General features: G+C 45.1%; 1 protein-coding gene across 2 annotated transcripts in view; it reads left to right on the top strand.

The window, feature by feature from the left end:
* The window catches only part of FLT3 (fms related receptor tyrosine kinase 3), a 56,862-nt gene that overhangs the window by 20,004 nt on the left and 9,842 nt on the right, over positions 1 to 27,016 (top strand). For both annotated transcript variants that reach the window (XM_083437050.1, XM_083437049.1), the window contains exons 5-19: positions 1,545 to 1,659; positions 3,075 to 3,229; positions 6,075 to 6,211; positions 6,685 to 6,838; positions 8,948 to 9,113; positions 13,855 to 13,961; positions 14,899 to 15,007; positions 15,405 to 15,577; positions 16,553 to 16,656; positions 16,747 to 16,879; positions 16,970 to 17,074; positions 20,318 to 20,428; positions 21,386 to 21,539; positions 24,068 to 24,189; positions 24,325 to 24,449. In XM_083437050.1, coding sequence (XP_083293176.1) covers positions 1,545 to 1,659; positions 3,075 to 3,229; positions 6,075 to 6,211; positions 6,685 to 6,838; positions 8,948 to 9,113; positions 13,855 to 13,961; positions 14,899 to 15,007; positions 15,405 to 15,577; positions 16,553 to 16,656; positions 16,747 to 16,879; positions 16,970 to 17,074; positions 20,318 to 20,428; positions 21,386 to 21,539; positions 24,068 to 24,189; positions 24,325 to 24,449 — 1,970 coding nt within the window. The remainder of the gene's footprint in view (positions 1 to 1,544; positions 1,660 to 3,074; positions 3,230 to 6,074; positions 6,212 to 6,684; positions 6,839 to 8,947; positions 9,114 to 13,854; positions 13,962 to 14,898; positions 15,008 to 15,404; positions 15,578 to 16,552; positions 16,657 to 16,746; positions 16,880 to 16,969; positions 17,075 to 20,317; positions 20,429 to 21,385; positions 21,540 to 24,067; positions 24,190 to 24,324; positions 24,450 to 27,016) is intronic.

The following is a 27,016-nucleotide window of genomic DNA, read 5'->3' as shown; positions in this document are numbered from 1 at the left end:
TGAGCTGCTCAGGGTCAATTACATTCTTCAATGGTGGCTGGGTTTTTATTTATTCCCCTTTAAGTATCAACCTGATGTGTCATTGTTGTGACTCTTCTAAGCTTCCTGCTTTGAGCAGATGGGAAATTTAAGAGTATTGATCAACATTTGCTCTTCATATTTAAAAAAAAAATGCAGGGAAGACAATTCCCTGTTTTGCTGAGGGTGGGGTTGAAGTGGGATTGAAACTAGGTGTAAGGAATAGTCAAGGTAATAAACAACTATTTTACTTTTAAAAGACTCCTGAAGGCGGCCCTGTTTAGGGAAGTATTTAATGTCTGACTCTGTATTGCTTTTGATATTTGGTTGGAAGCCACCCAGAGTGGCTGGGGAGACCCAGTCAGATGGGCGGGGTATAAATAAATTATTATTATTATTATTATTATTATTATTATCTCTCTCTTACGTGAAATTTTTCTTCAGAATTTCCAACAGCTTTTAAAGGGAAAATGGTTCAAAAATATAGGGGACTGTGAAGCTACTACAGTCCTCTCTATAATTCCTTTTATAAAGAGATGTTTGTCTCTTTGTTGGGGAAGGGGAGTAGAAAATGCGAGAGAGGGGTCACATATGCAACATGCATTTAAAACACTCTTATACCGCTTTAATAGCCATGGCTTCCCCCCAAGAATTCTGGGAATGGTAGTTTGTTAAGGGTTGCTAGGAATCATAGGAGCCAACTCTTGGGGGCCATGTGTGCTTGGGAACCCACAACAATAAAATTGTGTGGGCTGGGCACCCACAAAGTCAATGAGAAAAGCCAGCAGGTAACAGCAGCACTGCCTCTGAGAGAAAAGCAGTTGAGCTCTACTTCCGCAGCCAGCGAGTGAGGCACCCTTTTCGGTGTGGGGCTCAGATGCGGAGGCACAGCCTCTCTGCCTCTGAGTCCAAGCCCCTACCTGCGGAAAAGGGTGTCTTGCTGTGGAGAGGAGGAGGAAGAGGAGGATCTGACTAGAGAGAGACAAAATAGAACCCTTTACATGAACAAAATGTCTAGCCCTTTTGTGAAAACAGCTAAATAACTTCAGCATCTCAGTATACAGCCAGTGTAGAAACATTACTCATGTGAATTTGGTTGATAGAGCTTTGTAAATATCGACGAACAATGCACTTTCTCTCTCTCTCTCCCCCTTGTGAAATGTGTTTGTTTATTCTGCTTTGGATGAATCATAAGGCATCAAGACCAAATTTTCCATGATGGTTCTTGAGATCACCTTCTAAGTTTGTATATAACTAGGTGCCATTTTGAAACAAGATGGTGGGCTGAACCATTCTAAACTGCATTGATTTCAACCATTGATATAAAAACTGCACTGGGTGTTTTTTTTGGGGGGGGGGGACTTCTTAGAGTTCGTGACCAACACTGGGTAAAAGGCTGCTAGTGCTCTGATAAATGAACAATTGATTGATTGATTGATTGATTGATTGAGAGATTGTAAATAATAAAAGTAAAATACTTCCATGAATAAATAAATGATAAGGAATTCTTGCATTGTTTTCAATAGAAAGCCCAAGAAAGCCACATTTTATACTAAACAGGCAGCGAGAAGTTAGCTGCCAATCAGAAGGATATCCTAAACTAAATTTTGAATGGTTTTCTTGCAAGACCCCTGATGAAAGGTAGGTCACCTGTTTTGCTACCAACCTGTCATGGTTTCTTTTCTTTTGCTTTCAACTCTGCATTCAGATTGGACATCTACCAACTGAGATAAGACTGCATACGCACCACAAACATGCAAGACTGATAGACTGTATAAAAGGGAAAATACAGTAATCTGATTCTCCTTTTGTTCTGTAGAATTTCATGTCAAGCCACTGAAGTTGCAAGCTTCTTGCCCCCTTTCCTCCCCCCCCCCCGCAAAACCCCATTCTGAAATCAAATATGTATATGTAGTGAGAGGAACCAATGTTTTAGCAAGTGCCTCACTACTTCTAAAATGTGAGCAGCATACAGATCGAAGAAAAATTTAGAATCCTGTTTTGAACCACCCTTCTCTTAGAATCTCATTCTGCACCAAAATGCCAAAGACCTGCTCCAGATTTCGCAGGAGGCTTTTGCAGTTTGGGCCAGCAGGAGCCCGTATCTGCGTGGACAGGCGGAGTCCCCAGATCCCAAGCAGTCCCCCCCCCCGTCATGTGGAATAACAACTCAAGACAACGTGCTATGGGATTAAATTGGCCACAACTTTATTAAATTTCAAATGTGGGTAGACCTTGGCTCAGGCATTGGGTGTTCTCCCTCCCCAGTCCCCAGCCAGGGACCTAGGGAGCATCAGGGTTATCCAGTGTGTGTGGGGGAGATGGGCCGGCTCTGGAGAACATATGTTCAAGCAGAGATAGCCGCCGCCGTTACGCCGCCGCCGCAGGGGAGAGCAATGATGACCTTTCGGCGTACGGTCAAAGCCTCCCTTCAGAAACCCCTTTAACGGGGAACCCTGGTATTGCCGCCGCAAAGAGGAAGATGGACTAAAGGATTCTGCCCAAGGCCTGATACCGCCAAAGTTGTGACGTTTTGCTACAGGAAAGGCGAAACCTGCCAATGCAGGGAAATTCCTTTCCGGCCCTTTAACAGCGACCTTAACGTAGCAGCGCCCGCATACCTGTGAAGAAAAGTTAACCTGCAAAACCTGTGAAGAAAAGTTAACCTGCAAAATAAGACATTAACTGAGGGTGGGTAGGGTGGGAGAAGCTCTGGAGCCAAGTGAGGATTCCCAGGTAAGATCCTCCCTCTATTGTGTGGGCAGGTAATCCCTCCCCTACCTGGCCTGGTCTCCTTGGCAACGCCTCCCCCAGGTGGGATTGGACAACTGACTGAGGTAGGCGGAGACCTCCAGGTATCCCACCTGAGGGAAGGCAAAGCCAAGCCTATGCTGATGGAGCTGCTCCAGATCTAGGGGCTGCGCGCGTCCACGCAAAGGGCGCCACCATTTTAAGCGGGGAGCAGTCATTGGAGTCCCCTTGAGTCACTCTTGAGTCGTAATGACAGCAGTGTTATTTGCTTTGAACACGTGGCCTTTTGTCATTCTGTTTTATAGCTGCAGAAGTTCTAAGGCTGCCCAAAGTGAAGACATAGATGGAATACAACAGGCCCAGCTGAAATTACGAGACAACGAATTGCTCTTTCGACAACATGTGTGGTGTTGTGCAGTTAACGAGTTTGGAAAAGTCTGTACCGAACTATATACAATAGGTAAAGATACAAATGTATTTATGGGTTTGGACTCTTTAGCCCCTTTACTCATGCTAACAGTACCACTTCTTTAATAAGGCCCAGTGTGGTTTTCCATACACTTGCATAGCAGAGGGAATGTTTCATTAGACAGGTTTGTGGAGGGTTTGCCATCAATATTTCCTTATGAACAGAAGGGATGGGAAACCTGCTGTTGAACTCTGACTCCCCTCAACCCCATTCAGTGCGGTCAGGGATCAAGAATGGTGGGATGCTGGAGACCAGCAACATTTAGAAGGCCACAGGTTTGCCATCCCTGCTGCACAGGGTTTCTCTTTTTGTTATCTGTCAGTGGAAGAAAAATGCCTGCAGAAATATAATCAAGTACAAGTTTGGGCAGTCTAAGGATCATTGTGGTTCAACTGCGATCCTTTCTTGTTAAATCGATTTGATCTCTCACCTCCTGTAAGATCCTCAGTTCTTGGTTTTGCGAAGCATAGCCAACGCACCACCCAAATCAGCTTTTATACTTCCATTCCAATCACAGATTTTGATGGGCATAAAATGTGACGCTGCCAATTGATAGGGTGAAATTGCAGCCTTACTGGTGCAAAGTGTTGCCTGGCATTGTTTCTCTTCAATTGGGGAAGGGCAAGAAGGTCCCTGGCATGGGGAAGGTCCCTGGTTCAGTCCCTGGCATCCAGTCCGTATTTCTATGTGAACTGTGAAAATAATGTCATGCCTTATGAGGATCGGCTAAGGGAGCTGGGCATGTTTAGCCTGGAGAAGAGGAGGTTAAGGGGTGATATGATAGCCATGTTCAAATATATAAAAGGATGTCACATAGAGGAGGGAGAAAGGTTGTTTTCTGCTGCTCCAGAGAAGCGGACACGGAGCAATGGATACAAACTACAAGAAAGAAGATTCCACCTAAACATTAGGAAGAACTTCCTGACAGTAAGAGCTGTTCGACAGTGGAATTTGCTGCCAAGGAGTGTGGTGGAGTCTCCTTCTTTGGAGGTCTTTAAGCAGAGGCTTGACAACCATATGTCAGGAGTGCTCTGATGGTGTTTCCTGCTTGGCAGGGGGTTGGACTCGATGACCCTTGTGGTCTCTTCCAACTCTATGATTCTATGATTTTTTGTTGAATGGTTTGTGTTTATGTTCTGTGCCAATAAAACATGTGCAAGATCTTTTTTATTTAAAGTGTTCAAGCAAAAGAATTTACAGTGGTACCTCGGGTTACAGATGCTTCAGGTTACAGACTCCGCTAACCCAGAAATAGTACCTCGGGTTAAGAACTTTGCTTCAGGATCAGAACAGAAATTGTGTGACGGTGGTGCGGCAGCAGAGGAAGGCCCCATTAGCTAAAGTGGTATCTCAGGTTAAGAACAGTTTCAGGTTAAGAATGGACCTCCAGAACGAATTAAGTTCTTAACCCGAGGTACCACTGTATTTATTTAAATGTTTTGGCACACTTCTTCAGGACACTATGAGTTGGAGGGGAAAGGAGCCCAGATATTTGCAACAATTTAAAATGGTTCCTCCTCCTCCAAGTCACTTATAGTCTAAGTATTGACACTAAGCACTCAAAATTGGTTACCTTCCTTTCTTTCTTCCTTCCTTCCTTCCTTCCTTCCTGGAATCTTATAATGTATTATTTACATTGATGACTGATTAAAAAAAACACACATCATCAACCAGCCCTCCTTACTCTCATGAAGACCTTCTTCTAGCCCTCCCTGGGGACTGCAGATTTTATTTCCATAGAATCATAGAACTGTAGAGTTGGAAGGGTCCCTGAGGGTCATGAAGTCCAACCCGCTGCCATGCTGGGCTGCAATGCCCAATGTGGGGCTTTAACCCACAACCCTGAGATTAAGAGCCTCATGCTCTACCGACTAGGCATCTACACCAGACTAAGGCAAAGCACTAGAACCTATGCAACTTTCCACTGCCTTTGCCTTCAGCAAAAGCAGCCTGAGGCTTTGCCTTCAGCTTGGGTCCAAGTGTGTGTGTGTAAGTGTGCACTTTGGATGACTTTGGGATTTGGAAACTAGTTGATGGAGGTGTGTGTCTAACACTTGCTGTGTTTAGTTCTGAGGTTGCATTTGTGTTCATTCAAAATTCTATTAGGGCCAGATAATTTTGTTCAGGTGCGTTTTCCATTGATTTTGGCATTCTAAGCTGACTCTGTTCTAATTATCTGCTCTGTTGCTGCTTCACATTAGCATTTAATTGTTGGTCGTTTTATTGCATTTTGAATGATGCTAGCTACCCTAAGCACTACTTTGGTAAGTAGAAAGGGATAGTAGTTGTTGTTGTTTAGTCGTTTAGTCGTGTCCGACTCTTCGTGACCCCATGGGCCAGAGCACGCCAGGCCCTCCTGTCTTCCACCGCCTCCCGCAGTTTGGTCAGACTCATGTTTGTAGCTTCAAGAACACTATCCAACCATCTCATCCTCTGTCATCCCCTTCTCCTTGTGCCTTCCATCTTTCACAACATCAGGGTCTTTTCCAGGGAGTCTTCTCTTCTCCTGAGGTGGCCAAAGTATTGGAGTCTCAGCTTCACGATCTGTCCTTCCAGTGAGCACTCAGGGCTGATTTCCTTAAGAATGGATAGGTTTGATCTTCTTGCAGTCCATGGGACTCTCAAGAGTCTCCTCCAGCACCATAATTCAAAAGCGTCAATTCTTCGGCGATCAGCCTTCTTGATGGTCCAGCTCTCACTTCCATACATCACTACTGGGAAAACCATAGCTTTAACTATAGTAGTAGTAGTAGTAGTAGTAGTAGTAGTAGTAGTAGTAACTATTATTATTATTTGCTGGTTTTGTTATTTTATTGGAATTATTTTTATATTTCAGATCTGAGTGTACCAGGAAGCCCTATGCAGGAATTCTTTCTTAAAACGGGAGAGCCATTGCTTTTAAGATGTCGTGGTATATCTGGTGATTATAACTTTGGAATGAAGTGGTATTCTGAAAGCAAGCAATTGATTCAGGTACCAAGAGGAACCCATTTTCCTGTCAGCACTTACTGTAGCCTTATATTAAAAATACTAACTTTAAAATCCCCTGTGTATCTCTTGTACCTGTGTAGCTGTTCAGAAAGCGGTGAGAAATCTCATTGCTTTCCAAGTGTCTCAAAGGTTCAGGACCACAGTCAGGGAGAGTTCCCACACTTCTAATACTTCCCAGTGCCTCTTGCCAAAATACCTGCTTGCTAATGGCATTTTGAAGACTCTTGCCTAACTCTGGTTCTGAAATAAGCACCATATTAATGTAATGATATATTTTTTAAAATACTGAGTTGGAGCCAGACTTTTGATTCAACTGAAAAGCTTATGAGACCTACATTAGTTGTGACTCGCTAAATTCCTATTGATTTCAGTAGTTGTGAAGCTTTGCACAGCTCCACACCACAAATGAATGTCACCATCTCTTAAATACTCACTTTTATTTTTTTAAAAAATAGGGCATGTCACTCGAAGGAAGGAAGAATTTGAACTCCAAGAGGGTTAAGACACAATATGCATTTGTTTTCCCAATGGAAACACAGAGCCACAGACATTTTAACTGCTCGTCCAAAGAACTTGCTGCAAATAAGAGTGCTTTGGTTACAGTTTTAGGTAAGTCGTCTGACATATAAAATGTTTGCATAGGAACATAGAAAGCTGCTACCTGTTGAACTATGTCTACATCCCATTGAATTTAATGGGGCTTACTCCTGGGTGAGGTTACTATTGCAGGCTTAGATGGTTTATAAAATAAATGCACAGATACACACAGAGCAGCTTCCACACCCTTTGTGCCTGTTTCACGTGTGCCTGTTTCACTGCATTTCCTATGATGGAATTTACAACATGAGAATGATGTATAGTCCAGGATATTTTGTTTTTATTTTATGTGTTAATGGAATTTATATGTCACCCAATAAGAGTGTTTTCTGGCTAGCGTGCAAATAATACAATATTAAAATTTTTAAAAAACTCATATAAAAATCCCAGCATTAAAAATCAGCACAAGAATTTCAGCCGCAGAGAGTTAAATAGCATCAATGAATAAATATTTGCTGGTCCAGATTGGCTGAGAATCATTTAGTGCCTTAGCAATACTTGTCTGATTTCAAGTCCTCTAAGAAGGAACTAGTGGGACGCGGGTGGCGCTGTGGGTAAAACCACAGAGCCTAGGACTTGCCGATCGTATGGTCGGCGGTTCGAATTCCCACGGCGGGGTGAGCTCCCGTCTTTCGGTCCCAGCTCCTGCCCACCTAGCAGTTTGAAAGCACCTTTAAAGTGCAAGTAGATAAATAGGTACCGCTTTACAGTGGGAAGGTAAGCGGCGTTCCGTCTGCTGCGCTGGTGCAGGCTCGCCAGAGCAGCGATGTCACACTGGCCACGTGACTCGGAAGTGTCTGCGGACGGCGCTGGCTCCTGGCCTCTAGAGTGAGATGAGCGTACAACCCTAGAGTCTGTCAAGACTGGCCCGTACGGGCAGGGGTACCTTTACCTTTAAGAAGGAATTGTGTTGCTCTGACAGAGCAAGTTGCTTGGCACTGAATTAATATTCTGTTGAGGAATTAAGCACCTATCTTGTGACCTATCAAGTGTTTGTTGCTTCTCAGGGTGAAAATTATTGTGCATCAAGGCTAAGGATGCGGGGGGGAGGGGCAGAATTTGATACAGTTCACATTTAAAGGTGAATCTACCCGATTCTCACTTTCTGAAACAAAATGAGAACCAAAACCCAGTCACCCTTCAAAAATCACACTTCTCCAAATCTTGTGATCCAGTTCTCTAGCCAAGTAATATGTACAAAAATGCATACACTGGGGCAAAGTGTGCCTAGAAACGCATGTAATCTGGACAATGACGGACCAAAATGCATTATCCCGGGGGGGGGGTATGCTTTGCGAAAATGCATGCAAATGTGCATGTTACGAGAAATTCATTAAATAAATTACAAAGTGATAAGGAAATGTGAAGAACTGAAACTGACAGAAAGGAAAATTTATAGATTCCTCCCCTCCCCTCCCCTCCCCCCTAAAAGGTGAATTTTGACATTTAAAGCAATGTCAAGGGTCAGGCTGCATGAAGGACCATCTCTTCTTATGTGAATCTGCCCATCTGATGAGATTGCCTTTTGCACCCCTCTTACCTGTGCCATTTCAATTTGAAGCAAGATTGGTGGCAAAACGTGAGAGGGCTTTTTCTTACCACATCCATCGCATACACTTAACGCACATGGCTTGCCCCAAAGAACCCTGGGAAGTGTATGTTTCCCCAACAGTGCTACAATTCCCAGCACCCACAACAAACTATGGTTCCCAGTATTCTTTGGTGGTAGTGAGGTGCTTTAAATATGCTTTAAATGTATGGTGTAGATGTGACTTCTCTGGTGGGGCCCTGCATACGCCCCAATAATTCAGGTTATCTTCCTCTTCATTCCTTTTCTGTTGGTAATTGAAAACCATCCTTTTAAAACAAGCTTCTGATTCTGTTCCTGCCACATGCATTGATAACTACTGTCAGTCTTTGGTTTTGGCTTTTTTCTGGAGTTTTTTGCTTTGTTGATTTTGAGGATCGGATTATTGTTGCTTTTAGCTTCCTTTTTTAATTTGTAAGCTGCTTTGAGCAACTCCTTTGCGGAAGGGAAATGCAGGGTAATAAATTATTTCTGAAAACGTTTTCATTTTAAATAAAAATATCACAACATCATTTTGATATATCTTTCAACAGATAAGGGTTTTATCAATTTCACCAACGCAAAGGAAGATTTTGAAGCTGATGTGGCGGAAAAATTGTGCCTTGAAGTCACACTAATAGCATATCCATCAATTAGATGTATATGGATGTCTTCCCAAATGTCATTTCCTTGTATACAGACTTACACAGATGTTTACAGGTAATTAACTTTCTTTGAATGTGCTTCTGTTGTGTGTAATGACTTTCAGCCACTGTTTTCTGCACCCTTCTGAGTCAACAGGTTTAGAACTGTTCTGCGTATTTGTTTCCCGTGTTTTGTATCTGTATTGCCACAATTTCTGGTTGCCCCAGTTAGATAAAAAGGTGATTGAAAAAGACCCTTAATGGTTCTTGTTTTAGACAAAAATGCACTGCAATCCACCCCATGCTCTGCTTACCATCTCATGTTGCACATTGTATTTCTTCGTTTCTTCAGAGTCAATGCAGCAGAAAACTCAGGACATATATAAACCACCATCTATGGTGTCTGCAGGAGGCCTTCAGTCTTGCAGTGATCAATTGGCTATATAAGGGATGAGAAGATCTTTTCATCATTCTAGTCTCAAGCTGTATATATTTTGCTTTAGTACCCCCACCCCACCCACCCAAAAATCAACTGACCCATTTTGTGTACTTGCAAGAGCACACATCCTTTGAGGCAACCACGAGGAGAAATTATTATTATTATTATTATTATTATTATTATTATTATTATTATTTATACCACCCTTCTTCCAAAGATCATAGGCCAGTTCACAACATAAAAATACAAAATGAGAACACAAAATATATAATAAAACAAAACCAAATCATTAACCTCCCCCCTCCCACAAACACATTTAAAAGACCGTTGACTGTTAACCAGCCGAAGGTCTTGTTATAGAGAAACGCTTTTGCCTGGCACCTAAAGATTTGGAACAAAGGCTGTGCCTGCTCTGTACTGGATCCAAAGCTGTGACTAATGTGTGTAAATCCATGGCAGGGCATCTTCTTTGGATGCAGAAAGGTCCTGGTCCAATCTCCAGCATCTCCAGGTAGGGCTACCTGTTGGGCCCTGTCTGAAACCCTGGAGAGCTGCTGAAAGTCAGTGCAGACAGTGCTGAGCTTGGTGGACCAATGGTCTGATTCAGTACAGGGTAGCTTCCTAAATACTGTTCAAAGAACAATACGGATATTCACTGTGATGGTTGCTCTGTCTCCCATCTTCAACTATAAATCCATCGGCACAGCACAGACCACCTGAGTGAAGCTCACAAACTACTGCTAGTTCACGGACCACAGTTTGAGAGCCCATGGTCTACAATGACTGGCCAAATCCCTATGGGGTTTCAGGAAGGGGGGCTTCTCCTAGCCCTCCCCGGAGATGCCAAGGATTGAATCTATGCAAAGCAAATTTCCTGAGCCCTCCGAGCACAGATCTTCTGGGATGGGGGAGAGAAGCCATTTCCCTGCTCAGTTGCCCACTGCGGTTCTTCCCAATGGATAAAAGAGGACCTATATCTTTTCCCTCCTAGGGAGAAAAGTGGCTAGGAAGGGAGGGGAGATGCCAAGCAGAGCAATAGTTGCTCTCCCTCTCCAGTTCTCTGCTCTGCCTGAAGCCAAATGGAAAGTAAATTTCCACACAGCACTCTCTTTTGGGGCTTTTGATTTCAAGCCACACCACAATGACTCCCATCCACCTACAACTTCCTCTAAGCTTTTCCAGAAAAATGTTCTTAGTGCCCTTTGGTTTTTCTGTTCCCTCTTTGTAAAATAGAAGGTATCTCTCCGCTCACTTTCACTTCCCCAGAATTAAACCAAAAACGTATCAATGTCTATTGCAAGCCTTCCTTTATTTTCAAGCAGGCTGGCTGAAACTCCTGCACTGAATCGGTCTCATGAAACTGAAATTCACGTATAAATGCCACTTGATTCCCTACATTTTATTACCCTCTAATGTATACAGTGGTACCTCAGGTTAAGTACGTAATTCGTTCCGGAGGTCCGTTCTTAACCTGAAACTGTTCTTAACCTGAAGCACCACTTTAGCTAATGGGGCCTCCTGCTGCCGCCGCGTCGCTGGAGCCCAATTTCTGTTCTTATCCTGAAGCAAAGTTCTTAACCTGAAGCACTATTTCTGGGTTAGTGGAGTCTGTAACCTGAAGCATATGTAACCTGAGGTACCACTGTACTAGCCATTTGTTACATCAGAGCCCAATTATATGTCACATCAGCCTTCTGCACCCTCCAGATGTTGGACGACAACTGCCATCATCCTGTACTGGCTGGGGATGAGGAGTTTTGTAGTCTGAAACATCTGCGGGGCACAGGGGAGGGTAAAGTTGCCTTCCGTCAGTCACACTTTTCTATTTTTAAAAAGGAGCTTGCTTCAATCGGCCACTTTTATTTTGAACTGCAAGGGAAGAGGGTGGGTGGGAGAGTTTTGAGACTAGTGGGTGGGTGAGAGGGGAGAGGAATTTGGAGGTTGCCATATTGGCGTCTTATGTAAGATGAAAATCATGAGTCACTGAGATCCGTTTCCCAAAGACTCCCTGCTTGAAACCCTGCAGAGCTGCTGCCAGTTTGTGTAGACAGTACTGAGCTAATTGGAGCAGTGATCTGGCTTGGTATAAGACAGCTTCCTATGTTCCTAAATCACTGGCAACATTTGTTAAGCACAGTTTTTGAAATATTTATACAATTAACTAACATGTTAAGGTATCTGTATTTGGGTTCTGTCTGTTCTGCATTGAAACTGAGTAATATTATATGTCTTCTTTCTCTTCCTCTGTAAAGTACAAAACGGCTATTTATAAAATATGACGCAGGGTGAGACTCTGTAGCAGTGCCCAAAGTTGCCCGACAAGAAAACATAAACACTGCCACATTGGTCCTTGAGCATCACTCACCACCAGCAACAGAGGGACTTTTCTCCCTGTTTGTTGTTGTTTTCCAGGATGTCTGTAACATACTTAGATTTATTTCTGGTCCATTACAGAAATGAATGATGCTGTTGCAGGATAGACTGAGTAGCTGAAGGAGGGGTTTCCCTGTCACTGAGCGCATAGATGTTATTTGTGCAGAATGTTTTTAAAATGTTGCCTTTCTAAAGGATGCTTTGCAGTCTTATTTTTGCCCATCTGTCCAAGGCAGCCCTTCCACAGCCAGATTTCTTTTCCAAAGTTGAGAGGAGCAGATTCCTCTGGTACTGTTGTGTGCTTAAACACTATTTTTGAAGTAGCAGGTATACAATTATGTATACAGCCATTCTTCCCTGGGAATCGAGGCTGTGATAGGGAGGTGATCTCTGGCAGGTGCCTTCCAAAGCCAGCTTTCCCTTGCTTCAATGCAGGAAGGTTGCAGAACCAGTTTTTCAGAGCTTGCTCCATGGCAGAGAAAGGCATCTGGTAAGGGCACTTTCAAAGGGCTTTCATTATGTGACATTGCCATTGCAGTTGATGAGGAACACAGAGCTCCCTATATGTTGTTGGAACCCTGACCATTGGGCCACCCTCTAAGAACAAGAGGCTGGACCAGGTGGGCCTTGGGCCTGATCCTACAGGGCTCTTTGCAGTGGCGGACCTACATTTATGGGGTCCTGAAGCTTGGACAGTCATGAGGCTCCCTTCACAACCAGCAACAAGGTCAGGGTAACCACTGTTATCTTCCTCCATTGCAGATCACCACATCCTAACATCTGTGCTACTGACTCTCAAACTTTGGGGTTGTTAAAATATAGACAACAAAAAATTAATCAATTTGAGTCGGGCAACGCAAATTGGGTCTACTAGACCCAACATTTTTAAGCAATGTAGACCAAAGTCACCTCTGGGGCCTCTCTGGGGCTTCATTAGTTTCATCTTTGACCTGTCCCTGCTTCTTTGTATGTTCTTATGCTGGCCAGGGCTGGTGAGAGCTAGACTCCACCAAGATATTGAGGATCACAGGGTCCCCTGCCCTATCTTTGCCCCAGAAGTACTCTGTGGTTGTTCTTACTGGACTAGAAAACCCCTAACCTTAGTAGAATGGGCACTGGTTCCAAAGGAATTTCTTCTGTTAGCTGAGGCAGTAGCTGGTGGCATGGTGGAGTGGAGTCACCTACTGTACCTGACCTTCTGGCAGATGAGTTGTTGCTGCTTACAGGGAGGAGAAAGGGACGTGGGTGGCGCTGTGGGTTAAACCACAGAGCCTAGGACTTGCTGATCAGAAGGTTGGTGGTTCTAATCCCCGCAATGGGGTGAGCTCCTATTGCTCAGTCCCTGCTCCTGCCAACCTAGCAGTTCGAAAGCACGTCAAGTGCAAGTAGATAAATAGGTACTGCTCCGGCGGGAAGGTAAATGGCGTTTCCGTGCGCTGCTCCGGTTCGCCAGAAGCTGCTTGGTCATGCTGGCCACATGACCCGGAAGCTGTGCGCCGGCTCCCTTGGCCAATACAGCGAGATGAGCACCGCAACCCCATAGTTGGCCACAACTGGACCTAATGGTCAGGGGTCCCTTTACCTTTACCTTACAGGGAGGAGAGGGGGAAAGGACAATGTTGTGGGGGGCACAGCACAGTGCAAATGTACCACAGAGCCAATCTAATGCTCCTACTCGTGCATATTCACTGTGCCCCCCTCCTTCTCCTTCCAATAAGCAGCAGTGACTCACCTGCTTGGAGGTTAGGTAAATGTCCCTGCCCTACCATGCTGTCTGCTACTGAGTTGATGAACCTCTTTCCAGAACTAATGTTTTCAAGGTGAGGGCACCATTCCTATTCATGGAAGAGGGCACCGATGTAGCTTGGCCACGATGCTATACTGGGTTCTCATTCTTTGAGAGCTGCCTGGCTTGGTTTAAAAACAACAACCACCTTTTAAATCGCAAATGCATATGGATACATGCTTGGTTGACTCTTCCTTCCTTCCTTCCTTTGTGAAACAGCATCTCTTCAAAATTCTGTGACCATAAGGACAAACCAGGGGAATATGTGTTCTACGCAGAAAATGACGATTTGTCTGTGAGCAGGACATTAAAACTCTACGTGAAAAGTGAGTTTAAAAGAGAGAGGGAGGGAGAGAACAGATTTGAAATGCTTGCCTCCATGCTGCTGTTGCTTGTTTGTTCTTCTTCTTGTGAAGGTTGGGAGACAAATGCAATTCAGTTTGCATTTGAAGCTAAACCCACCTTCTTCTCACTTCCTGAAAGCAAAAACACAGCCATCCTCTGAAATTTGCACTTTCTCTGAATTTTGCAATGCCATTCTCCAACCACGTAGTGTGTACAAAAATGCATTATGTGAAAAATAACAACAACAAAAAGTGCATTGCGTTATGGGAAATTGCTCTGCAAAAATGTGAATACTTAACCAACTACAGTTCCCAAGATTTTCAGAAGCCTTGTGCTTTAAATGTACATTGTGTATGCAGCCCAAGAGAGGCCTGGCTCAAGGAGAGAGATACCCTCACCCGCAGCCTTACATCACATACCCTCCAACACTTTGAAGCCAAAATCTGGGACACAAAATCTTCCCATTTTTTTTATCATGAGAGCATGGTGGCCATTTTGGAGTTCATCTCCACTTTCAGGCTGAGAGCTAGCGTTTGTCTGCAGACAGCTTTTGTGGGTCATGTGGTCAGCATGACTAAACTGCTTCTGGTGCACAGAACATGGTGACGAGTGCCAGAGCACATGGAAACACTGTTTACCTTCCTGCTGCAGCGGTACCTATTTATCTACTTGTGCTGGTATGCTTTTGAACTGTTAGGTTGGCAGAAGTTAGGACAGAGCAATGGGAGCTCACCCCGTTGTGCGGATTCAAACTGCCAACCTTACGATCGGCAAGCCCAAAAGCTTGCTGGTTTAGATCACAGCGCCACCTGTGTCCTGCAGGTCATGTATTTATGGGGAGGCTCAAAGTATAGGGAGTCAAAGTTCAGGAATTCTTGTTCTAAAGTGCTCTGTGCTGTTTTGCTGTATCTTTTGCAGGGAAACCTGTTTTAAAAATGTACAAGACATCAACTGAGATTTCTTGCGCCGCTGAGAGCAGGCCTGCAGCATCTTGGGTCTGGAGACAGTGTCGGGACGAGAAAACAAAGTAAATAAAGATGTTGATGGCCTTTTCCATGGATGTTAGCGGCTGCATTTTTAAAAGCAGCTGAGATGCTGTGGTGTGGTTTAAGATTCTGCAAGAAGTTCTGTTTGCGGCACCAGCAAAGATCCCTCTCATCCAAGCTCCCCATTTACCTGTGCTATACCTGACATCATATATGGTTTCCCACCCTTGTTCCAGCCCATAGTATGTTTATCTAAACACATCTGTTAAATACAAATTATCTGTGAGCTAAAAAAGCTAAGGGATCAGCTTCTCCATTCCTACACAGCTACTGAAAGAATATTAAGATATATGCAGCACATACTTCTGATGATGCCCTTGACTTTTTAGATGTTTGGGTAAAAAATGAAAAACGTAAATGGCTCTCTTCTCCCCACAGTTGCACAGAAATCGCAGGTGGAATATCAAACAACACGTATGACGGAAATACTTTTGGTTTCCAGATTGTAAACAGCACTTTAGATCTATCGGAAGTAGAAGACAGATTTTACGTAGAGTGCTGTGCCAACAATTCAGTGGGCTTTGACTGTGAAACAAGCTTAATTGAAAAAGGTATTGTACGGAGGTGCCTGTAAAGATGGATCTGGCAGTCTGTGTAAGGAGGAATAGCCAACGTGGTACCCTCCAGATGTTTTCGAATTGCAGCTCCCATTAGCTTCAGCCAGAATGGTGAATGGATGATGGGAACTGCAGCCCAGTAACATCTGTGACATGTTGTGGAAAAGGGGAGAGGTTTGCACTTTCTCAGGCAATTGGCAAGAATTGCTTATATGCAACAGCTGGATTTTAGAGTCCCAAAGAGATCTGCCCCCATGGAACTTTGAACAAACTATGCATTTTTGCTAACCTGACTTTGAACTTCAGTTGAGTTTTCAAGACCCAAGTCCTTGGCCTCTGGTCCCATGATGTGCTGGAACCATGGGAACGCCACCTTTGGGTTGCTGAGTTGTATCTTGTCTCCCCACCATCTTCTTATTGTGCTATGCCTTCATGGTAAACCCTAAGACAAGTCACAGTTTGCATTTTACAAGTGGGAAACTGAGACTAGAAGATAGTGGTTAGACCAAGGCGTCTCAGTGATGCCACAGAAGTGGTGGGTGGGACTCACTTAAACCTGGATCTCTTAAATTTAAATATAAATGATTGTTCATCTGGGAACACACTGACCTCTAAAGAATAATACTGTGCTCACCAAAAAAAGGAAGCACGACAGGTTTTAATCTGTCTCATTTATGGGTATTGTGTGGTGGTTTGTTTTAATGTTGCTATTGGCTTGTTTCTATGAATGACTCCAACATCCTTCTATTTGCTCTGTGGGAGCCACGTTATAATGCAAAGCATGGGTTCCATGCTAAATTCCATGGTATGTAAAAATATATTAAATGTTTGTAACTTCAGAGATGAGTCCTGTGGCACCCTGAAGACCAACATCTCTATTGCGGCATGTGTTTCATCACATGTGCAAAGTCATTTTATCTTCAACGATACAATGAAGTGCTTCACAATCCACCTCTCTTCAAATTGCAGGAGAACATCCCCTGTCTGATAATGTTGCATTATATGCAACTGCTGGATTCTGCTTTTCGGTCATTGCTGTGTTGTGTGTCTTAATTTGCCAAAACTACAAAAAGGTAACAGCTGAACCCAATGTCTGTCTTTTTCACTTTGCTCTGTTACCTTGAATGTCCTTTTCACTATTCCTCTTTTCCCATTCCCTGTAGCAATCGAGGTACAAAAGCCAGCTGCAGATGATACAGATGGTTGGATCTTCATCTAACGAATACATCTACGTGGATTTCAGCGAGGTCGAGTATGAGCTCAAGTGGGAGTTTCCCAGAGAAAATCTGGAATTTGGTGAGTTTGGTGGCACTCGCCGTAAGATTAGCAAACACATCACCAAAGTGCAAGATGAGGGGGACATGTTCATTTCCCTTTTTCTTGTAGGGCAAGAACTTGGTTCCGGTGCTTTTGGGAAAGTGGTGAATGCCACGGCATATGGAATTAGTGAAACGGGAGTGTCTGTCCAGGTCGCAGTCAAGATGCTAAAAGGTAGTCTATCCATGTATATTGTAATGCAGGGATGAGGAATCTGTGGCCCTCCAAATGTCCTTGGACTCCTTTATAACTGACTATTGGCTGTGTTTGCTGGAGAGGATGGGAGCTGGAGTCACAGAATCGTAGAATTTTAGTGTTGGAAGGGACCCCAAGGGTCATCCAGCCCAACCCCCTGCAATGCAGGAATCTCAACTAAAGCATACAGGACAGATGGCCATCCAGCCTCTGCTTAAAAACCTCCAAGGAAGGAGAGTCCACAACCTCTCCTCTGTCTAACAATTCTCACTGTCAGAAAGTTTTCCCATATGTTTAGTTGAAATCTCCTTTCTTGTAACTTGAAGCCATTGGTTCGAGTCCTACCCTCCAGAGCAGGAGAAAACAAGCATGCTCCCTCCTCCATGTGACAGCCCTTGAGATATTTGAAGATGGCTATCATATCATATCTCCTCTCAGTCTCCTCTTTTCTAGGTTAAACATACCCATCAACTGCATATGTGTGTGTATAAATTCTCCCTCTCTCCATTTTATCCTCACAACAACCCAGTAAGGTAGACTAAGGGTTTGTGACGGGCCCAAGGTCACCCAGTGAGTTTGCTGGCTGAGTGGGGATTTGAACTCTGCTCTCCCAGGTCCTAGCCTAGCAGTCTAACCACTACACCACACTGGCTCTCATGTGGAGATCCACACGTTTCACACTCCTGCTGTAAAGGCTGTAACCTGTTCTTGATTTGGGGGGGGGGGGGAGCCTATCTTCAATTCGGTGTCTGGGGTGCTTGCCTGGAAGCACGATCAAGGCAGAGCAGGCCAATGCAACCGCCATTCACAGTGAAGAGGCAAGGCAAGGTGACAAGGGTCATTAGGTTGCTTGGTCTGACATCAGCTTCATCTACTCTGTAGAGACAAATTGCTCAGGCTGAAGAAACAGAATCTAGGGATTTAGAAAGGTCAAGTGAAACTCCTGTCGGTGCCCTGTCTTGCGTCGCCTGGCAGCTGCTGAGTCAGCAAGCCGCAGGATCTACTTCTGACCCAGCTGCCTTGGCGACACCCAAGCGGAGCAGATCCCTGGCAAACAGCTCCCTCTTCTGACAACTTGCTGTGGTGGCACAGAGAGAAAAGCACTTGAGTCGGACTCCGAAAGATGCCCAATCCTGTTTCCTTGTAGTGAGCCCTTGCATGAGTGCTTAACTGTGCTTAATGTGCTGGTCCCAAGAAACGCGGTCCAGGTCCAGTCCAGAATCCAAAGGTTCCACTAGGAGTCATTCCGACAGGGCCAAGGCAGGACATGAGGCAGAAAACCAGGCAAGGACAGGTACAGGATCTTAGGCAGGATCTGGCAATCAGCAATGTTGCTCCCGCAACCTGGGGCGGGGTCCAACAGCCTTTTATCTTTGTTGGGGTAACGGCTGGTCCTGATCCCCCGGCGACTCACCTCCCTGTTTCGCCCAGAGGTGAGCACTCCTCCTGCGAGCACTCAGGTCTCTCCTTCTCTCAGACCTTAGTCTCTGCAGCTCGGGAGACATCGGTGGGTTACTAGACCCAGGGGCCGCCTCAGCCTCCCCTGACCAAACTGGTAGTGGAGCAGCTGTAAGTGATGGCCCAGCTGGAGGCAATCCCCGCATCTGGAGCCAGGGCAGACTCAGGCCCCTGACTTGGCCCAGCTGGTGTTTGTTGCAGGGGAACCTGTGCAGACTGGGACTCTTCAGAATCAGGCCCCAGACTTTGTTCAGATGATGCCTGAGGCAAAGGGTCCGGTGCAGACTGAGACTCCTCTGGTTCTGAGTCCGAGTCCCAGGCCATCACACTTAAGAACATAGGAAGAGCCAGACTGGATCCAGCCAAAGGCCCATCTAGTCCATCATCTTGTTCTCATAGTGGTCAACCAGATGTATCTGAGAAGACCAAAAGCAAGACCCAAGCACAACAACGCTCTCCCCTTTTATGATTCCCCGCAACTGGCATTCTAGAGGCACGATGCCTCTGACAGTGGAGGTAGATACATAGCTAGCCATTAGCATTTCAAAACATCTGCAGACTCTGATTTTTCTCCTACGAGTTTGTGCACACTCGTGCTGTTTGAGGGAGATCTATTGCAATCCAAAGTTTCTGGTGGCATGTCTTCCCTCTCTTTGCTGTAGGACTATTATGTGTGATGCAGCTGTGTCACAGTTGTGAGTTGGTGGTCATGTATCGGAGAACAGTCCTTTATTTGAAAGAGTCCTTTGTCTGAAGAGCTGCCTAATCCAAAGCTTAAATTGCTTGTAGTTTTCAGAACATGGTGGTGATTCTGAGGGTGACGTCAGCACCGAAGCAAAGAAACCATTAAAATGTGAATTATGTTTGGGCTTTGATTTGCGGAACATCAAGCAAAAGTCCCTGGATATCTGACTTCATCTCCCACAGAAGCCAGGGATGTTTTTTTCAGACCTATGCTGGCCATTATGGCTGCATACACAACATGCATTTCAATCACAGTTAAAGTACACACAGCTAAAGTACGTTTCCTGGGAAATGTTCCTTATAGTTATTCCTATGAACAGCAAGTAAGTCCCATTCCATGGAGGTTGATCCATTAAGGTGAATGGGGCATTGCCTCACTAACGACAATCTGCCCTTAGCCGGCCCCCACCTCCTCCTTACTTCCAACCAATCCAGGGGATGTTACTAGCTGGCTGTCAACTCCTCATTAGCCTCAGTGTTGCCTTTGTAGAACTCATCAGTGAGGAGGTTCAGGTTGCCTCTGCCTATCATTGGCTCTGACTTCGCCATCATTTCCTGTTGGCTGCTCTGGTCTTCTGCTCCACCAACCCCAGTGGGCACCAGCTTTCCCTGGCCCCATTGACTTCACTTTCAAGTAACCACTCATACGGCTGAGCTCTTGGAGGAAGTGTAATCCCATTCTGCTTTCCATGCATTGGATTGATCTCCATCTATTACCATACCAAATTACTGCCTCTGCTGCTACAGCTAAAGTCGGCCTATACAGTGGTCTTAAGTTTAGGATTTAGCATTGTGCACTGAGAATCTAAAGCCGTTTCCCTCATCCTAGTGCTTTCCAGGCATTGCTGGACTACAGCTCCCATCAAGTCAGCATGGTCAGTGGTGATGGGTGATGAGAGTTGTAGTCCAAATCTCTGAAGGTTGGAGGAGGCTGATCCTAAATCCTTAAATTGCATGGACTTAATCGCCCTTCCCAGTATAGGCAAATATAACTATACTTCTGTTGCTGTTGCATTTCAGACAAATACAGCTCTTCCGAAAAAGATGCTCTAATGACTGAACTCAAGATGATGACTCGCATTGGCAGTCATGAAAACATTGTGAATCTGCTTGGAGCTTGTACCATATCAGGTAAGGAGCTGAACAGCCAGTGGGCAAAGCCATCTACTTATGCTGGACCCTCCAATGTGACCTCTTTTTGCCTGGGTTGAGTACCCAAATGTAGAATTAGCATTGGCCTGTTGTGCCTGTAGCTCCTGTCCAATGGAATGAAAATTCACATTTAGGGGATCTGCTGAGTCTTTGATGGAACTCAGGAGACCATAGATCAGTGGCAGAGCACCTGCTTTGCTTGCAGAAGGTTTCAGGTTCTGTTTCTGGCATCTCCAGTTAAGAGGATCAGGCAACAGGTGTTGGGATAAACTTCCCTCTGTCTGAGACCCTGGAGAGCCACTGCCAGTCAGAGTAGACACTACTGGGCTAGATAGCTAGACAGACCTTTAGTCTGATCTAGTAGACAGCAGTTTCCTATGTCCCAAATGGCCTTTCTGCTGTAACTACCCAGAGTCTGGGCAGCCACTATGGGCAGCTTCCAACAAAATGCAGAAAAAACAGCAGCAGCAGCAACAACAACAACAACAAACATCAAACATTAATAGCTTCCCTAAGAGGGTGGCCTTCAGAAGTCTATGAAAAATTATATAGTTGTTTAGCTCTTTGACATCTAATGGGAGCAAAATCCACAGGGTGGACGCCACTATAGAGAAGGCCCTCTGTCTGGTTCCCAGTAACTTCACTTCTTGCAATGAGGGAACTGCCAGAAGGCCCTTAGAGCTGGACCTCAGTGTCCGGGCTGAACAATGGGGGTGGAGACGCTCCTTCGGGTATACTAGGCCAAGGTTGTTTAGGGCTTGAAAGCTCAACACCAACACTTTGAATTGTGCTCGGAAATGTACTGGGAGCCAATGTAGATTTTTTAAAGGACTGGTGTTATGTGGCCCCAGTGGCTGCTCCCAGTTGCTTCCTTTTTCACTGTTTGCTATCTGGTATCTGAGTAACAGATTTTTATTTTTTAAAAAAACTTTCCAGGACCAGTTTACTTGATTTTCGAATACTGTTGCTATGGAGACCTTTTGAACTACTTGCGGAGCAAACGAGACAGATTCCACAAGACCTTGACTGATGTCTTCCGACAGCACAATTTCAGCTTTTACCACAATTTCCCACAGTACACAAACTCAAGGTAAGGAGCACTGAGCCAGTTGTGGCTTGGGCAAAGCGATGCGCTAGAGGCCCTTGTGTACCAAGCAAAGGGGGAGGGAATATTGCCGCCCGCTCTCCTTGGCGGGGCTGTGGCACGCGAGGAAGCTGCCAAGGCAGCTCTCTCATGCCCGACCACTACAGCTCCATTCCTGGGTCAAGCCCGAACTGGGGACGCAGTGGGCTTTCTCCACACCACGCTTCCCTTGGGGGCGTTCCCCACATGCCCATCCCGGGTGGCTGTGGCATACACCTCTGTGGTGGTGATGGTGTCTTCCCCATAGCATTAGCCACCTGAGACAGCTGCCTCACTCTGCCTAATGGTAGCACAGGCCCAGCAGGCAGATTCATGCAGATAGTAGTCCAGTGGAAGAATCTCATCATTTCCCTCAATGACAGGTTACCTAGACTGAGGGAAAGTATCAATTCTGGAGGCTTTATATTAACCACCACCAGCTGATTGGTTCTCTAGTGTCACCTGACTCATTGGGCCAGTGGTTCTGCCTTCTGATCAGCAGTCCTGGCAGTGCAAGGAGGCTGTAGCTGATCTGCATTGTTCCTCGTTCGCATCTCCTGACAACTCACAGGGCCAAGTTGCTAGGGTGACATAATAATAATAATAATAATAATAATAATAATAATAATAATAATAATAATTATTTTTATTTATACCCTGCCCTCCCCGGCCAGAGCCGGGCTCAGGGTGGCTAACACCAGTAAAATTATAATAAAAACATAATGGGGGGGGGGGGAGAAAAAAACCAATTTAAAATACGGGTTAAAATACAATTAAAAATGCAGCCTCATTTTAATAGTAGCCCATAGATCAAAACCATAAGGGGAGGGAAACATAAGGGTCAGACTGAGTCCAAACCAAAGGCCAGGTGGAACAGCTCTGTCTTGAGGGCCCTGCGGAAAGATGTCAAGTCCCACAGGGCCCTAGTCTCTTGTGACAGAGCGTTCCACCAATTTGGAGCCAGTACTAAAAAGGCCCTGGCCCTAGTTGAGACCAATCTAACCACCTTGCGACTTAGGACCTCCTCCAAAGTGTTGTCATTTGTGGACCTTAAGGTCCTCCGTGGGGCATACCAGGAGAGGCGGTCCTGTAGGTACTAGGCCGTATAGGGCTTTAAAGGTCAAAACCTTAAACCTGACCCTGTACTCCACTGGGAGCCAGTGCAGTTGGTAAAGCACTGGATGAATGTGATCCCGCCGCAAGGACCCCGTAAGGAGCCTCGCTGCGACATTCTGCACCCACTGGAGTTTCTGGGTCAGCTTCAAGGGCAGCCCCACGCAGAGCGAGTTACAATAATCAAGCCTGGAGATGACTGTTGCATGGATCACTGTGACCACATCTGGGCAAGAAAGGTAAGAGACCAACTGCTTAATACGGTGGAGATGGAAAAATGCCACCTTTGCTGTGGCTGCAACCTGCGCCTCCATGGAAAGGGAGGCGTCAAAGGTTACACCCAAGCTCTTGACAGAAGGCGCTGGCACTAATTGAGCCCCCGCAAGAAATGGAAGTTGGTCCCCCAACCCCATGTCATCCCGACCCAGCCAGAGGACCTCTGTCTTCAAAGGATTTAACTTCAACTGGCTCCCACGCAGCCATCCAGCCACAGCTTCCAAGCATCTGGTCAGTGTGCCTGGGGCTGAGTCAGGGTGGCCATCCATCAACAGATAAAGCTGGGCGTCATCAGCATATTGATGACAACCCAGCCCAAAGCTCCTGACAATCTGGGCAAGGGGGTGCATAAAGATATTAAAAAGCATCGGGGAAAGGATCGCACCCTGCGGGACTCCACACACCAAGGAGTGCCATGGTGACAACTCCCTCCCTAGCGCCACCCTCTATCCCCGACCTGAGATAAAGGAGCGCAGCCATTGTCGGACTATGCCCTGAATCCCCACGTCAGCAAGGCGGTGGTCCAAAAGTTTGTGATCAACCATGTCGAAGGCTGCTGACAGATCTAAAAGAATCAGCAGTCCCGACCCGCCTCAATCCATCTGTCTACGGAAATCATCTGTTAGGGCGACCAAAGCTGTCTCGGTCCCGTAACCAGGGCGAAAACCGGACTGAAATGAATCCAGAGCCGATGTTTCATCCAGAAACCCACCAAGCTGTTTGACAACCGCTCTCTCAATTACCTTACCCAGGTAAGGTCCCTATATGATATAGTTTGAGAACCACATCTGCATGGAAAAGCCACAAGAGATTGGCTGCTTTCATTTCTGCTGTGTATTGAACCTGATCAAGTCAAAACTGTCACAAATCCTCTTTCAAAGACTCTGCTGTTTAAATTGAATGCATGCTATCGTGATGAATTCTGCAAGTGAAAAATTCTAAGCACAACACAATCCAAATGTTTATTTTTTTAAAAAATAATAATGTATTTACGCAGATTTTAATTTCTATTTATTTGGGTTCATTCTATTTATTTGTGTTCATTCTTATGGATGTCATTTTTACTATAGCAACCCCTTTTTCTTAAAAAAAATAATCTTTTTCAGAAATGAATATATACTAAGAAATGGATCATATATTCCAAAGGATGACTTTGGAAACACATCTGCAAAAAAAGACTTAGATTTGGCCTCTAAATTGTGCAGAATTGCCCTGCTTGCTGAGGAAGGTAAGAAATCAAAGTCTCCTTTTGGGTTGTAATTGTGGGTTTTTTAAAAAAATGGTCTGAAGTAATGTAGTCATTTGGCAAACAATACTCAAGCCTTAGCGAAATAAAGCTCTTGCCATTGTTTTTCACTTGTAGAAGGGATGAAATATGTGAACAGGGGAATAGATGATGAAGAGGACCTCAATGTGCTGACTTTTGAAGACCTTCTCTCCTTCGCATATCAAGTTGCCAAAGGAATGGAGTTTCTGGAATCAAAATCAGTAAGCATGATGTGTGAAAATTTGTTCAGATGATAAAGAGAACAAAAATGCATACAGTGGTCCAAATCCTATTACCTCCTCTGCTCTCCAGCTGGATGTTCCAGCTCAGAACTACAAAAAAATAAAATACTTAATTAGAAATGGACTTTTATGAGAGAAATACATTTTTCTGGTGTGTGTGTGTGTAAATACTAGGACCAGCCCCAACATTAGGCAGAATGAGATGATTGCCTCAGGTGGCAGATGCTGTGAAGCAGGGAACGCTGGCGAGATGTTGGAGGACAGTTTCATGTTGTTGATAAAACCTGCCTTATGTCCTCTAAGGAAGACTGCTGCCCTCAGGAGGTTACTGTCCCATCGCCAGTCTAATCAGCTTCTTCACATGGAATAAGGGTGCTTTCTTGCCCTTTGCTTCAGGCATCAGAATGTTTTAGGTCAGTCCTGGTTGTTGCCATAGTTGCTTATGATGCATCTCTCTGGAACGCAAATGGCTAGAGGGGAGTTGAGAGCAACCTCTTCTCTTCTCTGCCAAAGGAACGCTGCTGCCAGTTCAGCAGAGCTGGCTCAGAAACTAGCATGTTTTACCAAATACACAAGAACACAGTGTGACTAACATTTGGTCTAGGTAGCAGAATGCCCTAGTAAGCTCCCCAAGAGGGACTGAGAAGGCCAAAGCCAGTGCTCTTCCAAAGAAAGAAGGTTTTCTAAATGAGGTAAAACAAAAGGCCAAATGTAAACTGAATTTCTGAAGGCTTGTCTCGGAAGGAGACAGGAGGACAGGAGGTCTAGACGGGGAGATGAGATGCCAGGGAACCGAGAACAGCTGTGTGATGATGCTCCAGTGTTTGTGGGGAAAGGGGGAGGGATTGTGTGGGAAGTTGGAACGTTGATGGAATGAGAGAGAAGGAAGATGGAGGTGTTTACCTGTCCTTCTGCTGTTGTCTGCCTCAAACATGTCAAAGAATGGGGGGAGCAAAAATCCTCAAGGGCAAAGTAATTCCAAAAAGAAGGGAAGGAGAGGAAGCATTTCCTGGCCATCACAGAAGTTTTGCTGGATGTTATGTACTGAGTTGAATAGGATCCAAACTGCAGCAGTCTGATTGGTCCTAGAACAATAGGATCCAAAAGGCAGCAGTCTGATTGGTCCTAGAACAATGCAGCAGTATGATTGGTTGGCAGGAACCACCCAATCATGCTCCAGACAGAAGTGAATCCACAACCTGATTGGCTTACAGTAGAATTCCGGAATTAGCCAATCATGTGCAGCCCATTGTGTAAATAATGTATATAAGGCAGATACTTTGAGGGGACATTCGTTCACCTCCTCACCACTATGAGCTGAATAAAGAGCATGAAATCACTTTGCGACTCTGAGTATATTTCACTGGACAAGGACTGTGGGATTATGGGGTGCAAAAACGGGTGCCTTTAGGTGGGATTTCCAAGATTTAATCAGACTTTAAATCGCTTGGAATGTGTCTAACTCAGTGTTGTCTACACCAATTGGCAGTAGCTCTCCAAGGTTTCAGACAAGAGTAGCTAGAGATGCTGTGTAATGGGCCCCGCCTGCTAGCCTGCTCCCTAAAATATCACTGGTTTTAGATACCTGTTAGGTCCATAAATTACCATATATCATATATTCAACACAAAAAACAGTGACAATTTGTTGTTGACAAAGGACAGCTGGACATATAAAGGGCCCCATTACCTTTAGTAGCTTAGGGCCTCATCAAACCTAAATCCAGCCCTGGCTGCGGTTTGGGACCTTTTGTATGCAGAGTATGTGCTCTGCTACTGAGCTGTGTGGCCCTTCCTGTAGCTCAGTAGCTGTAGCCCCCAACAGGGGAGCAACAAATAATTATTCTGCTGGAGTTTATCTATTTGGCAGTCATTAAAGACTATCTTTGATTCTGCAGTAACGATGCAATGCTATATGGGAACCATTTGAACTCTGTTCTGAATTTTGGTGCCCAGTGTTTATATATCATTGGGATGGGAAATGAATTTCTGCCTTTAACATGGGATCAGGTCAAAATACTCTTCCTTTTGCGTATGTAAGTCTTATGCCAAACAAGGGGGGGATAGTGCCCTTCAGGAGGAGCCAGGAGCAGCAGCAGATGTGCTTGCCCAGACAGCGCCACTCTCAAAAGAGCATGTCAGAGATCAATGGTGCATCGCTCATCTTTTTGGAGGGACAGCCAGCAATCTTCCTTTGAAAATACTTGTGCAAACCTTGTGAACTTCCATCAAGTGAAATGTGACTATCGGTATTACAGTATTTCGTACAATTTCCCTCCAGCACATAAAACTTTCAGTGAACTGATCGGCGTTATCTTTCGGTTCCTTCTTTCTAAGATTTATTGCTCATAGGCTCACCCACTTTTGGTTGTTGTTGTTTTAAAAAAGAGGATGTGTGCCCTTCAAGTGCTGGAGAGGGGAAGCACCGCGTAGACCATGAACAGGGAAACAGGGGCCTCCAGATGAGAACATTGGAGCAGAGAAAGCTCCTTTCCACCAGGCCAGACCGTTGGTCTATCTAATTCAGTGTGGTCTACACCAGGGACAGG

The sequence above is a fragment of the Podarcis tiliguerta genome (assembly GCF_965153285.1).
Source record: "Podarcis tiliguerta genome assembly, chromosome: 4".
NCBI classification, from domain to species: Eukaryota; Metazoa; Chordata; class Lepidosauria; order Squamata; family Lacertidae; genus Podarcis; species Podarcis tiliguerta.
The sequence above is the reverse complement of the archived record's forward strand: the minus strand, read 5'-3'. Positions and strand labels throughout refer to the sequence as shown.